A 13,947-nucleotide genomic window follows, 5' to 3' on the forward strand; every position below is an offset into this window, starting at 1 on the left:
AATCCATAATGGACTGATCCCCTTTTCCTTACATATATGTGCACACAATAGAAAAGCAAAGATCTTATGTATCAGAGTTTGTGCAGTGTCTACTGGCATTGAGATTAAGCAACTTCTTTTGTTTTGTCCAAATGTGGTGTTTTCCACTAAATCCACCCTCTACCACTAAATCCACCATTTTGTGTGTTTCGTTTTCCCACTTCTTTGGTGTTCTATAAATACTGTCACCACTGAGTTTGCTTCATACTTCCCAGGGAAAGTTGAGGATGGGCACCATATAATTGAGCCAAGTGATTGTTACGGATGAATCTAGATTCAATTTTTTTACTCTTGATTTGCTTTGACCTAGAACATAAAGATCTTGCTTGAAATAGTTTTAATTAGCAAAAATGGGGGGAAATATGTAAATGTTTAGCTATTTTAAATAACTTTTTCATTTCTGTGGTTGGCTCCAATTTGGAGTTAGCTTTATATTACAGTAACCAGTCTGTGTAACTTTGTCTGTGCGTGTCCCCTTACCATCACCTGTATTCATAGTCCTCTTTTTTAAAAAAAAAAAAAGGCTTTTAGGGTCTTTCATGAAATCTATCACATCGAAACTAAAACTTATCCAATTGCTATTAGACATAAGAGAAATTATCCATGTTGGAGATGTCATTCACAACTCTCGAAGTCTAAAAGAGTTGGTGACAGAAGGCACTGCTAACTAATGCCTGCTCTTTGGAGCTGGATTTGTTGGCTAACAAAGGAGAAGGGAAAGGTAGCTCTGATGTGCTTTTTGTGTGTTTGTTTTTTATTCACAGCTGACTGATAGTTCTATGAGAAAACAGTTCCAAAATGCAAAACATAGGAGGAGCAAGGATATCTAGCGGATGCCCTCAGAACTAGTCAGAACAAGAGGCAAGAGGAGTTGAGCAAGCTGCACTTTAATGAGTGTGTGGTGCTTCTATAAAACCATAGGTCTCCATGTAGTCATTTGTCTACCTTATGGCCAGCCTGCAACCACCATTAGTTTTACTTCAAAGACACTAAGAGCAGAAGAGGCCATTACAGTCATCTGTGACCTCCTCCACTGCCTGCAAACAACTGATTCCCCAATAAGATTCTATGTTGTAGGAGAACTACTTTTCCTGACCTGTCAAATGTATGATATTTAAAATGGAAAAGATGACTAAGATGCTTGCCTTCATATTGTTCAGGTAATGATACAGATATGGATGTTGAAATGATGGATGAACAGAACAGGACCTTAGACATAAATGTACAGTACTCCGAAGAAGCAGAAGTTCACAATTTCAGTGAAAGGCCATGTTCTCCTTCAGGTAATAGTTAACCGCTCAACACTCTTGTAGACCTTAAAATTATGCAATCCTGTAAAAGTCCAAATTCTATGTTGTGTCCTTAAAATGGTTTGCAAGAAAATTTTAGGAAACAGCCTTCTGCATTGATTTTCCTACTGCCTGGTTGAGCATCACTGTTTGTTGCTAAAAGTGTCCAGTGTCTTGGGCATGACACACACATAATATACTTCTCCTCATTTAGCATACACTATTGGAAAGTTGGTGTTTCATAGGCACACCATAAGAAGTGGTTAAAATACTAGTACACAATCCATAGTGTTCTCTGATTTGAGTAAGTCAACACCTGACTTAGCTGGTAATTTAGATAAACAACAGTGTAATAGTCTGTCATGACTGGAACAAAGCTGAGCACCTTAAAATATTGCTTGTTTTGCAAATTTCCTTAACTGTTTTGATTAATCTTAATTTGTACTATTACTCTCTGTTGGTCACACAATGGTAACTAGTAATTGTGCCAGAGTGGCTGTTTATTTTTAAAGTTAAAGTTTCTGAGTTAAAGAAAGTTCTGGAAGGTATAGCAATCAATAGACATAAGAACGTAAGAATGGCCATACTGGGTCAGACCAAAGGACCATCTAGCCCAGTAGCCTGTCTGCCAACAGTGGCCAGCACCAGGTGCCCCAGAGGAGGTGGATGGAAGACAATGATCAAGCGATTTGTCTTGTGCCATCCATCTCCAGCCTCTGACAAACAGAGGCCAGGGACACCATTTCTGTCCCCTGGCTAATAGACTTTTATGGACTTAACCTCCATGAAATTATCTAGTTTTTTCTAGACCAGAAAGAGATTAAAATAAGACACATTCAAGCTGTGCATATTGATCACAGAATTTTGCTATGAGAAGACATGGTCAGACATGTTTATCAGGTGCTGTGTTTTCTGGCTTGGAAAGGTTGGGTCAAGGTAAAGATCATTGTTGACTCTACCTGCAAAGAGTTTGAAATGAGTTAATAAAAATGCCAGCCTGTAACACATGAAGCACTTACAGGTCCAATCAGATACATGGGCTGTAATAAAATATTTTCCCTTAAGGGTGCTACTCATGTAATTTTAGATCATAACCATATATGGGGAATAATGTCTTCTCACCTAAGCATTGCTATATCCATTTTATGTTATGAATCACGTTCACCACAGTTTTTGTTTTATGTTCTAGAAGTTTCTGAACAACCTACTTATGAACCAAAGAAGGCTAGAAGTTATCAGATTGAGCTTGCCCAACCTGCTATCAGTGGGAAAAATACAATCATATGTGCTCCTACTGGTGAGGACCTGTTCGTTTACAGTGTGGATTTATTTTTTGAGAAGTGCTCTTTATTTTGCTGTGTGGCGTTAGAGGGGAGTCTTGGGGGTGTGGGAACAGCCCTAGCTCCATCCCTTCCACCCTAGGCCCTGCCTCGTCCCCCTCCATGGAGCCAAACCCTGTCTGATCCCAGCCCAATCCTTCCTGGCCACCTGAAGGGCCGTGCCTGCTGTGCCACAGCCCCAGCTTTCCCTGGCAGCTGTGGAGTGTAGGCATTTTTAGGAAGGCAATGCCTAACTTTGCTTACCTGAGCTGCCACCCGTGTGGGGCAGAGAACCTGGGAAGGGGGGTGAGAATAGATGCCACAACTTTGTTTAGAACAAAGATTTGTCAATTTCTCCCATCAACCTTTTATTTAAAAGCAAACTACCCATTAAGTTTAATCCACAGAGGAGCCCCAAGGACTCTCCATTATGATCATGCGGAGATGAGAGATGAGGATCTGCAGCCTGTGATGTGTAGAGGGGTCAGACTAGATGATCATGATGGTCCCTTGTGATCCCTGAGTCTGTAGCATTTTACAGCCAAACTAAAATCCCTCTAATTTGATGCTATGAATGTTCCCTCTGAAATTTCCAAACTAGTCTTTTATGGGCTAAGTAAATTTTCCGTAGTGTCTGTATAGTGCACTGTTTACTACTTTTCACAGAGAAAAGTGTAAAATTGAGACTTTGGAAATTTATCTTGAGATTCTGCTGTGGATTTTCTGTCTAAATAAAGAGCTGCAGTCTCTACAAGCACCAGGCCTCAGGGACACTTTCATGTCAGCTCAGGGACAGGTCAATGTTAAATTCTTAGTTTAATCACAAAACAGCAGTCTCCCTTCTGCCAAGAAGAGCCGACTGAGCAGTCAACTTTCATTGGCTACTTCCCTCCTCAGGTGTTGCCCATTTGACTCACCAATTTCGATCATCACAGGCCTGGAGCAGGGGAACTTTGGGTGGGTTGGACTGGAAGAGGGGCTGTAGAGAGAGAAGCTAAGGAGTGTAGGAAGGGTGAGCAGCATTGTGCAGGGAGACTGGTAGGTTAAGATACCTTGTCAGTAGACCGTGACCACATTCAGAGCTGATTGAAGTCAATGTAAAGACTCACATGGACAAGCACTAGATCATCTTCTCCCTGTAGTGAATCTCGTATAATCTTGCGAGGTCTGGCTGAGGGACTGGATACTTCAACCTCACTTACACCTACAGTCATGGAGAATCATGGTGCCCCTCCCTAATTTCTGTTCACTGGACTGTTGGGAAAGAGTGCAATTGAGGAAGAAAGTTGTGGAAGGAGATAGGCCCATGGAGCAAGCCAGACTCCATACTGGGAGTTGTGTAAGCAGGACTGAGAGAGGGTCACATGGGAAGAGTGCAGCACTGTAGGGTTCAGGGAGAGAAGGTGGGTTTCGAGGGGGGAAAGTGACTGCTGGGGAGCTGTGTGGGACACATCAGAGCTCATGCAGCTTGGATAGTGTAACAGGCCCATGTGTTGGGACGTATTTGTGTGTTCTTTGTGCACTAATTCCAACATTTTTAATGTTCACAGCATAACTGTGTATGCAGCAATACACAAAATAGTTACACAAAGGTTGGTATTCTGGTTTAATGGAAAAAGTTGAAAAACAAAGACCTTAAACAGCTGTAATCTGATGAGGAACATCTGTTGATTTTTACTCTTTTTTTGGTGGGGAGTGTTTCTTACTATTTTAATGTTTGTTTTGATACATGCGCTGAGCTAGAGAAACACATTTTTCATGCATTGGGGGCGCATTATGGGGTATAAGCCAAAACAATTGTGGCAGGTAATTAAAGAGGTATCCATAACATTATTTAGAATGTTTCATTTCACTTCAGTTTCTTATGAAATTGTGATGATTGCTTCCAGGTTAATCATCAACAATCAGGATTTGCGAAACAGAAGAGGACAGAACTTGTAGGGAATTTGCATCCCTTTGAACAAATAAAGTCAGTATCCTCTGAACAGAGCTATCAGTCTCTCTTTAATCCATTGCTTTGTCAAAGGACTGTCATTACATATGGCAGATAAACTGACTTATGTTATCTTGGTATCAAACAGATTTGGTAGTACAGAATAGAAAGTGATGCTAAGTATTCTGCATCCCCAGCTCCATTCTATTCTCCATTCCAGCAGTGAGCTTAATGTAAGGTTTGTCTGTATGGAGCCCTAAATGGTTACAGCTGCGTTTTCAGTTTGGTGGCTTTATGGGAAACCGTGACTAGCAAACATTAACTGAGAACCTGTGGGAAAATTCCACCTGTTACTAATTCTATGCTTTCATGTTTGATGCCTAATAGGATCTGGGAAAACCTTTGTGTCACTTCTGATCTGTGACAATCATCTCCAAAACTTGTCCCAGGATCAGAAAGGGAAGATCGTCTTTCTAGCGACTAAAGTTCCAGTATATGAACAACAGAAAAAAGTATTTACGCAGCACTTTGAAAGAACTCGGTGGGTACAAGTAGACACATGTGGTCTTCAAGTTTCTGCACTTCCTAGTATCAAACCGTAGAAACCATAGATTCCATTACATCCTCAAAATTCCTTCTTTTGTTGCACCATTTCAGGACTGTTGCTCAGTACAGTTCTGGTAAAAAGAGTGACTTAACTCCAAAGATGAAAATACACCCAATGAAAAGGTGACCAAACCGTCCTTGAGATGTAATTGAAGACTGCCCCTGAAAAGCAGTTACTTAGGTACAACAATATAGAGCCCTTCTATGGACTTTCATTTAGGTTTACAGGAGCTAATTGACATTAGCTAAGCTCCTCTGTGCTAAGTTCAGGAAATGCTTTCTCTTTTTTTCTAGCTCAGATCTTTGGCTTTCAGACACATAGTGAGTGGGAGAGGTTTTCTAAATATAATCCACTTCATCAACACAACATGATGGCTGAATGACACTGTTGATAACAAAATGCATGGTCCTACACTACGCGTTTCAGTTGGGGAAGTTGCAGGGGATCAGTAGATCTGAAAATGCGGTCCCCTATTTAGAGACGTGACTCTCATTGACATTAATGGGCTTTGTACCAAACCTTAAGGTTACGTCTAGACTGGCACGATTTTCCGCAAATGCTTTTAACGGAAAAGTTTTTCCGTTAAAAGCATTTGCGGAAAAGAGCATCTAGATTGGCACGGACGCTTTTGTGCAAAAGCACTTTTTGCGGAAAAGCGTCCGTGCCAATCTAGACACGGTTTTGTGCAAGAAAGCCCCAATTGCCATTTTTGCAATCGGGGCTTTTTTGTGCAAAACAATACTGTGTTGTCTACACTGGCCCTCTTGCGCAAGAGGGCTTTTGCCCGAACGGGAGCAGCATAGTATTTCTGCAAGAACACTGACAATCTTACATGAGATCGTCAGTGTTCTTGCAGAAATTCAAGCGGCCAGTGTAGACAGCTGGCAAGTTTTTCCGCAAAAGCAACTGCTTTTGTGGAAAAACTTGCCAGTCTAGACGCAGCCTATGTGCCTAAGTTGAAGATTTTTGGCCTGAATGCATCTGTCTTATCAAATGTCACTACAGGTTGAAATTCTCTAAACAGGGACTCTCTGGTCCAACATCATCCATTGGTCCAGCACAGGTGTTGCAGGATCAGAGTCCCGGTGGAAGGCCAGCAGCAGGGAACTCTGTGGAGCCAGCAGGGCAGCAAGCTACTCATAGCTAGTTATTGGTGGGGTTGCCCAGTGGGGCCAGGAGCCCTGGTGTGTGGCTGCCTGGTGTGGTTGGCAGAGCAGTGGAGCCTGCAGCAGGTGGGGAACCAGCCAGGAGGCCAGTGGGCTGGGCCAAAGGGTGAGGGTGAAGGCGGAGAGAGGGAAAGCAGAAATTGCCTCCCCTGGTCTTAAAAAAAATCCCTTATCCGGGACTGGTCAGATCCCAAGGATGCTGGACCAGGGAGGTCCAACCTGAACCTTACTTGATACCCTATGAAAACTTGCCCCATCTTCTTTGCTTTTCCTGCTGTACAGTTACACTAATGTAACTCATATTAATGTCATGACACGTGTCTTTTTCTTTTCCAGGTACAAAGTTGCAGGGATTTCTGGGGAAACGGCTGGGGATGTCTCTTCAGCAAGGGTTATTGAAGGGAATGATATCATTGTCTTGACGCCTCAGATCCTTGTGAATAGTCTCAAAGATGGGACCATTCCCTCCCTTGCCATTTTCACATTGATTATATTTGATGAATGCCACAACACCACTGGCAATCACCCCTATAATGTGCTAATGACCAGCTACTTGAACCTTAAATATGATTCAGCTGCAAAACAGCTGCCTCAGGTAAGGAACAACCCATTGGTGGGATTGTTTGGAAAAGAAAATGCTCCAGTTTAACCAGAGCTGCTTCAGGTTTTGTTAACTCTATGCCTTTCATCTTTTTCCAGTTTTCCTACAAACCCCATCTTGCTGATCCTGAGACTTCACATATTGACATTGTTTCCTTTTGAGGCTCCTGGCTAGACCACTTTCCAAACAGCTGTCTCCTTTTAGTCAGCAAGATGTGACCTAATCCTTTTAACCACAGACTGGAGTGTTAGGAAGGGAAGGAGGAAAACCTGTGTTACAAAATATAATCTTTGTAACACTGTAATAATTATTCGTAATAATAATATAATTATTTGTTATAATAATATAACCTTCCAGGAAGGCAGCACAGAATTTGGGTCACAATGATTCAGTTGTCACTTGTATTTTTAGGAGCTATAAAATATTATTAGGCTCAGTGTTGTCTTTAAGCAAAATCAACTACAGATGAGCCAGAATCAAAGTTTCTCCGAGCACTGATGCAGGAGCAGCAAGAACCTCTGGATCTTGAGAAGGATGTTGGGAATGGGGGAGAATATAACATAGTGGGTCTTGGTGCCTTTTTTTTTCATAATATCAATGCCTGGGCTCTTGATTTCTCCTGTTTTGCCCTCCTCTTTACAAAGAGGAAGATCAGTCAGGGGACTGTCATGTTACTGGCTGCTGCTTTCTAATGACATGAAAGTGACTATTTTGTATGTGAATATGTGCTCAGATTGTTGGCTTAACCGCCTCTGTCGGAGTGGGCAGTGCCAAGACGACCGAGGAGACGATAGAATACATCTGTACGCTGTGTGCCTGCCTCGACATACAAGTCATATCTACTGTCAGAGAGAACACTGATGAACTGGAGAAGATTGTATACAAGCCCAAAAAATGTAACTGTTTCAATATGAATACATGATTGCTAAGGTCCTGGGTCGATACCGTGTCTAAAAATGGGGGTGCTGCATCCCCATTTGGTACAGCACTTAAGTCAAACTCAGAATTCAGCTGCACATGCATGAGTCCTGTTAACTACAATGTGACTTACCCCCATGCTTAAAATAATGGATGTTCTGAAGAGCTGTCCGGAAATAGGGATGTTTTCCTGAATTGGAACAAAAGTTCTGGTGGGCCTGCTGGTGTCTCTCTTAAATTGCTGTAAATTGAAAGTATCTTCGTTTAGATCAGGGGAGTTACACAAGTCCAAAATCCAGCAAAGCATTTGCCCCCCAGGTTTAATTTTAAGCACAAGTAGTCCCAAGGACTGCTCACATGCTTGTGCTTTGCTGAATCAGGCCTGAAGTAAGAGAGAACTAAACTTGATCTGCCAGTCTTGTGTTTCTTGCGAGTCTTTCAAGTTGGAAAGCATAGTGCTGAAACATTGAATGTCATTTGAAATCCCCTTTGCTGTGTCCTGTGTTCTTGAGAAATTTTTCAGTCAGAAATCCACTTTCATGTAACTTTGTAAAGGTAAATGTTGGTGTGTTGGTATATTTGATATCTGAAGGGAGGGGAAACAACTATTAACCTGTCAGGAATTCTAGTGTGTCTCAGAATTTCTTAGAGAGAACCTCTAGCTGCAGAATTTAGATCCAAATCTTGAGCCCTCCTGTTTGGAAGCAGGTTTTGGTTTGGGGCTGTTTCTATTAAACATGACTGTGATATGTAAAAGATTTAAAGCTTGGAGCATATGACCGTGTTGGAGTAATTCTACATCCTATTTAATTTGTTTGCCTGTAAGGTGTGTGGGAAAGGAATGTATACAGTGTTGGTCTGGAATTTTTTTATAAATGGAATGGATTTCTTTGACATTCATGAAGAATTGAGTCAGTTATGAAATTTGAAAATAGAGACTTTTAACTATGAAACCAGTTCAGTATAGGTATTGTTTGTAAATTAATTGTGTTAGCCAGTACAGGCAGTCCCCGAGTTACATGGATCCGACTTATGTCGGATCCCTACATACGAACGGGGCTTTTCTCGCCGCGGAGGACACGGGCGGCGGGACCGCCCAGACGCGCCGTGGTCCCACCGCCCGCGTCCTCCGCGGCGAGAAAAGCTGCTCTGCGTCTTCCTGGTCTGCTGGGGGGGGGGGGGGCGCAGCTAGTGCGTGCCTCCCCCCCCCCCCCAGCAGACCAGGCTTTTCTCGCCGACGCCTGGGGTGTAGAGCAGCTGGGGCACTGCCGGGTTGGTCCCGCAGCGCCACTCCTTGGCGCTACTGGACCAACCCGGCAGCACCCCAGCTGCTCTGCCCCAGGCATCCCCAAGTCAGCAGCTGCTGAAACTGACGAGCGGCTGAGTATAGGAAGCCCGAGGCAGAGTTGCTCTGCCCCGGGCTCCTTGGAATCAGCCGCTGATCAGTTTCAGCAGCAGCTGACTTGGGGACACCTGGGGTAGAGCAGCTGGGGTGCTGCCGGGTTGGTCCCCGCAGCGCCGAGGTGTGGCGCTGCAGGGACCTACCCGGCAGTGCCCCAACTGCTCTGTCCCAGGCCTCCAGATTCAGCCGCTGTTGAAACTGATCAGCAGCTGATTTCAGGAAGCCCAGGGCAGAGCAACTCTGCCTCGGGCTTCCTGTAGTCAGCCGCTGGTCAGTTTCAGCAGCGGCTGAATCTGGACGCCAGTTCCAACTTACATACAAATTCAACTTAAGAACAAACCTACAGTCCCTATCTTGTACGTAACCCGGGGATTGCCTGTATTGTGTGGGACGGCTCGTTTGTACAAAAGCATGACTGTTAAATTCCAAGGTAAAACCTTCCTAGGTGATTGCTAAGAGCAGGCAAAGGAGAGCATACAAGGAGCCTTCCCCAGTGAACATGGGCTAAGTAAGGGCTAGACAAAATGGCAGTCTGGGAGCTTCTCTGAGTGCGGGAGCCCTGAGGGCATTTCAAAGAAGGCTGCACTGTGGATCCATGGATCCCACAGACTTGACCCATGGATCTGGCTGGCTGCTGCTCTGCTTTCTGAAGCCCTTTTAGGAAGTGTGCTTTTCTGAGAGACTGTCTCCCAAAGCTCACTAAAAGGCTGTTTGACTCCACTGTGCTCCCAACATGCACACAGTCGAGCTGCTAGGAAACACTGCTGTGTGTCTTGTAACCGAGCCTTTCCTGAGAGTTGCATGAAATGAAATAAAGGAAGACGAATAGACCGAAACACACAAACTGTTGGTTAGATAGGAACTTCCTAGAGCTCTGTTTTCCCTATCATTTCCTAGCTTTGCTTTTTGCAGGTGCATTTGCAATCTACTATTCTTCTGTTCAGGGATAACAGAATAGTATGAACATTAAATGTGTGATGACCAAAATCAGCTTTCTCTGCTGATTTTTGCCAGTAGGACTTTCCCTGTATAGCTCTAGGGATCTTTTTTTTTTCCTGCATGTACAGTAAAACAAATCTTTGTTATCCGGCACTCTATTAACCAGAACACTTTGTTAACCGGCATTGCCCCCAGCCACAATACTGTCACATCTTCAGGCGCACAGGCCTGACTTGGTTTACCATGATTGGCTTAACAATTTTTTATTTAAGAAGTACTAATCATCTTTATCAAAATAGAAATGTGAGATCAACTGCCTCACACTGCAAAAATACCAATATTAAAAACTTGAGTTTTACTATTATTGTCCATTGGTTTTTCCTAGGTTGATAGGATCCTCAGATAATTGGAATGCCTTAATCCCCGAGCGTGTTGGTTAACACAGGTTTTACTGTATAACTCTGATGATAAAGGCATTTGTAGTTGCATATCTAGGTTAGACTCGACCCTTCCAAAGATCAAAGACACAACTACAAAGTATGTTAGCAAAGAACAGCCATGCCCACTAGTCTTCCATCTAGGGTCCACATAACCATTTGTCTTGTTTGATAGAGGGCCTAGAAATGTTTTAGTTAATCAGCTTTAGGTTGTGATCTGTTGCTGATCGCTTTGTGGTTCTTTCCCTCTACTCTAGCTATCAGACATGTTGGGAACCGTCCCAAAAACCGCTTTATGGACATTATCTCAGTCCTGATGTCTGAGACCGAGGCCCTGGCAAGAAAGGTTTACCCGATAGGTAAGATTACGCAGAATGTCCAGGAGGGGGGGAGAACTGGGGATTCATTCTTTGACTATATCCATAATAGGCTCCTCTCACTGCATCAATATTCATTCCTTCAGTTTCCTTTCACCTTTTTATCCTACCTTTTCCTGCCATTTTCTTTAATAATATCTCTTAGATGAAATAGGTCTTACGTGGAAAGGGAGCTTGTCATTCAAGCTGTTTTAATTTGTAATGTCACCGTCATTTGACAAGCTATGAAAGCCTCGTGTGTGGAATAGCACATGAAACTGTCAAATAATGTTGAGTAAAAATACCAGAGCTTTCTTTCAAGTGTGGTGTGTGTGTTGTTGTTCCTACAAAGACGGTTCTGTTGTGTGATATTTCTCCAGATATTTCCTATATAGCAAGTCTATGCTAAAGAATCACATGAGGCCTTGGGCATAGCTTATCTTGATTGTTGCAGCATCTTCCTTTCCTGTCTCTGCACTTCTCTCCTTCCTAGTCTATCTAAAACTGCAACAGAAATTTATCTTCCTCTCTTACAATCCTTGAGTTGGGTCACTAGCTTGGCCTCTTTGTCCTTTGAGATTCTCTGTGGCACTATCCTGCCTACATTTTGCTTCATGGGTTGTTTGTCCTTACTGTTCCCTTGGACTCCTCTTCCCAGTCACTCATGTAAGGGGTTTGGAGACAGGAGCTCATATAGTGTATTGAATCCCGTGACGCCCCATGTGAAGATACATTTTACAGATGGGGAGTTGTGGCACAGAGGCACTGTCAGGGAATAAGACAGGGTTGTGTAGCAAAGAAGGTTGTCTGTGGAACTGTCACAGAGTGTGGGGGAGTCACCGGGCTCTGCACCCCCATCTGCAGCCAGATGTGACTCTGAGCCAGCAAATAGAACGGCAGGTTTATTTGTTTGCAGTGGCACAGCACAGACTTGTTATTGGAAACAGGAGCATTCCGTACAATCCATCTTGAGGATGGGGGGGCCCAAAGCCAGGGCTCTGGGCCACTGCCCCCCCAAGCCAGTTAAGCTCCCATCTCCCTAAGCCAGCCGAAAAACCAATTCATACACCCAGTAGCTCATCACCCAGCTCTCTAGGCAGCCCCCACTGCTTGCTTTGTTCTGCTTTCCGGACAAAGTGTCACATAACTGAATCCTCTACCTAGCTCAGGTGTCAGGATGGCCTAGGCCGTTCCCTACGTGCCTTCCCTCAGGAGTCCTCACCGAAAGCTAGCTCTCGCTCTCGCTCTCACACTCACACACCCCATAACAAAGTAAACAGTGAATGCAAAACCATACTGAACACAATCCCCACTACATCACAGAAGCCCAGCCCAATTTTTGCAGAATTTGGAAGGTGTGAGATGAATAAGGCAGGGGGTTGCAGGGGTAGAGGGTGAATTCATGGCTAAGGCAGTTGAATGCCACCCTAGAGAACTGGATTCTACGCCTGCCTCTGCCAGAGTTCCTGTTGTATGCTTATACTTTTCCCACGTTTTTGAATTGTGTTCTCCTCCTTGTCTGGTGGGTGCCCAGCTGGAGTCATCTGGGTATGATTTACAGAAGTGCTGAATGCTCACAACAGCAAATGAAGTTGAGGAGAGTTCTGTTCTGAACATAAAATTCCACAAAATGCTAAGCATTCTGAAAAACGAGATGATAGGAGTCTTAGGCAACATCTATGCTTAAGTGCAGCTGTACTCTCCCAGGGACAAAATAAACTACTTCCAATGGTGCTTCTTGTTGCTAAACTTCTGTTTGGAGTATGGTTGTTTTTTCACAGCCTTGAATGACACAAGTTTTACCAGCAAAAGTGCCAGTGTGTACACAGCCTTCAATTAGGAAACCAAAATAAGTGGCTGTTTGTGACCTTAATCTCTCTCTGACTCGGTTCCCCATGTGTAAAATTGGGAGAACACAGTCCCTATTCCTCACAGGAGAGTTGCAAAGTTAAACTGTGAAGCAATGGGATACTACAGTGATAACTCAATAGAAAAAAATCCAAAAGGAAATTGAGGCTTGGTCTATACTAGCAGCTTATGTTGGTACAGATTGAACCTCTCTAGTTTGGTGCTCTCTGGTACAGCAACATCTATGATCTGGTATGATTCGTATGCCCACTTATCATGGGTGTGGTCAAGTTTCTCTGGGTTCCGAGTTTGTTTACGCTCAGCCGCCAGTCCTGGCTCTCACTGTTCTGTGCTGTTACTTAGCTCCAATTTACCCCTAAATGCCTTCTAAGAGCCCAGTAAGCAGTGGAAAAGTCACTATTGACCTCCTGTGGTCCAGAAAATTCTCTGGTCCAGTACCAGTCAGGTCCCAAGGGTGCTGGATTAATGAGGTTTAACTTGTATAACCACATCGCTCAGGGATTGGGAAAGTCCACATTATGACACAGGCCACACACTGAACAATGGGGATAAAATGCAATATAGACTGTTCCTTCAATGCACAGGATAGATAGTGTTCACCAAGTGAGGGAAGGGTCCTGTGGAGAAAATAGGGAGTGAGATGTAATTAAAGTCTCTGCCATAGGGCGTACACACGAAGGAACTGAATTAATGTTGCTAAGGTTTAATTCTGGCATTTCCTAACTTTTGAGTGCTTGATTTGGAAACTTTTTATGTTCTTTTAATACATACGTTCAGTGTCCTGGATCCTGTTCTGGCTGTTGTAGTTGATGACTGAATAAGATGCATTGATGTTGTTTCTGCTCCAGATGCTTTGTCGCACATTAAAACTAAAAGTTTTGGAACGCAGTGCTATGAACAGTGGATTGTTGACACTCAGAAGAAGTGCAGAATGTTGCAACTGCCAGATAAGGAGGAAGAGAGCAGGATTTGTAGAGCTCTTTTTATTTACACTGAACACTTACGGGTGAGTGAATGCCTTTCCCTTTTGCATGTCGTGTTCACAGCATTGCGGATGTCTCCAACTAAAGTA

The 13,947-nt window shown here is 43.6% G+C and overlaps 1 protein-coding gene across 1 annotated transcript in view; it reads left to right on the plus strand.

Annotated features, from left to right (window-relative positions):
* The window catches only part of RIGI (RNA sensor RIG-I), a 37,834-nt gene that overhangs the window by 12,146 nt on the left and 11,741 nt on the right, over positions 1-13,947 (plus strand). Inside the window, exons 5-11 of the mRNA XM_006123090.5 lie at positions 1,200-1,322; positions 2,518-2,625; positions 4,968-5,121; positions 6,690-6,948; positions 7,688-7,850; positions 10,908-11,009; positions 13,724-13,881. Of these exons, the coding sequence (XP_006123152.3) occupies positions 1,200-1,322; positions 2,518-2,625; positions 4,968-5,121; positions 6,690-6,948; positions 7,688-7,850; positions 10,908-11,009; positions 13,724-13,881 (1,067 nt within the window). The remainder of the gene's footprint in view (positions 1-1,199; positions 1,323-2,517; positions 2,626-4,967; positions 5,122-6,689; positions 6,949-7,687; positions 7,851-10,907; positions 11,010-13,723; positions 13,882-13,947) is intronic.

This window comes from Pelodiscus sinensis, chromosome 6, assembly GCF_052426305.1.
Source record: "Pelodiscus sinensis isolate ZL-2025 chromosome 6, ASM5242630v1, whole genome shotgun sequence".
Taxonomy (NCBI): Eukaryota; Metazoa; Chordata; order Testudines; family Trionychidae; genus Pelodiscus; species Pelodiscus sinensis.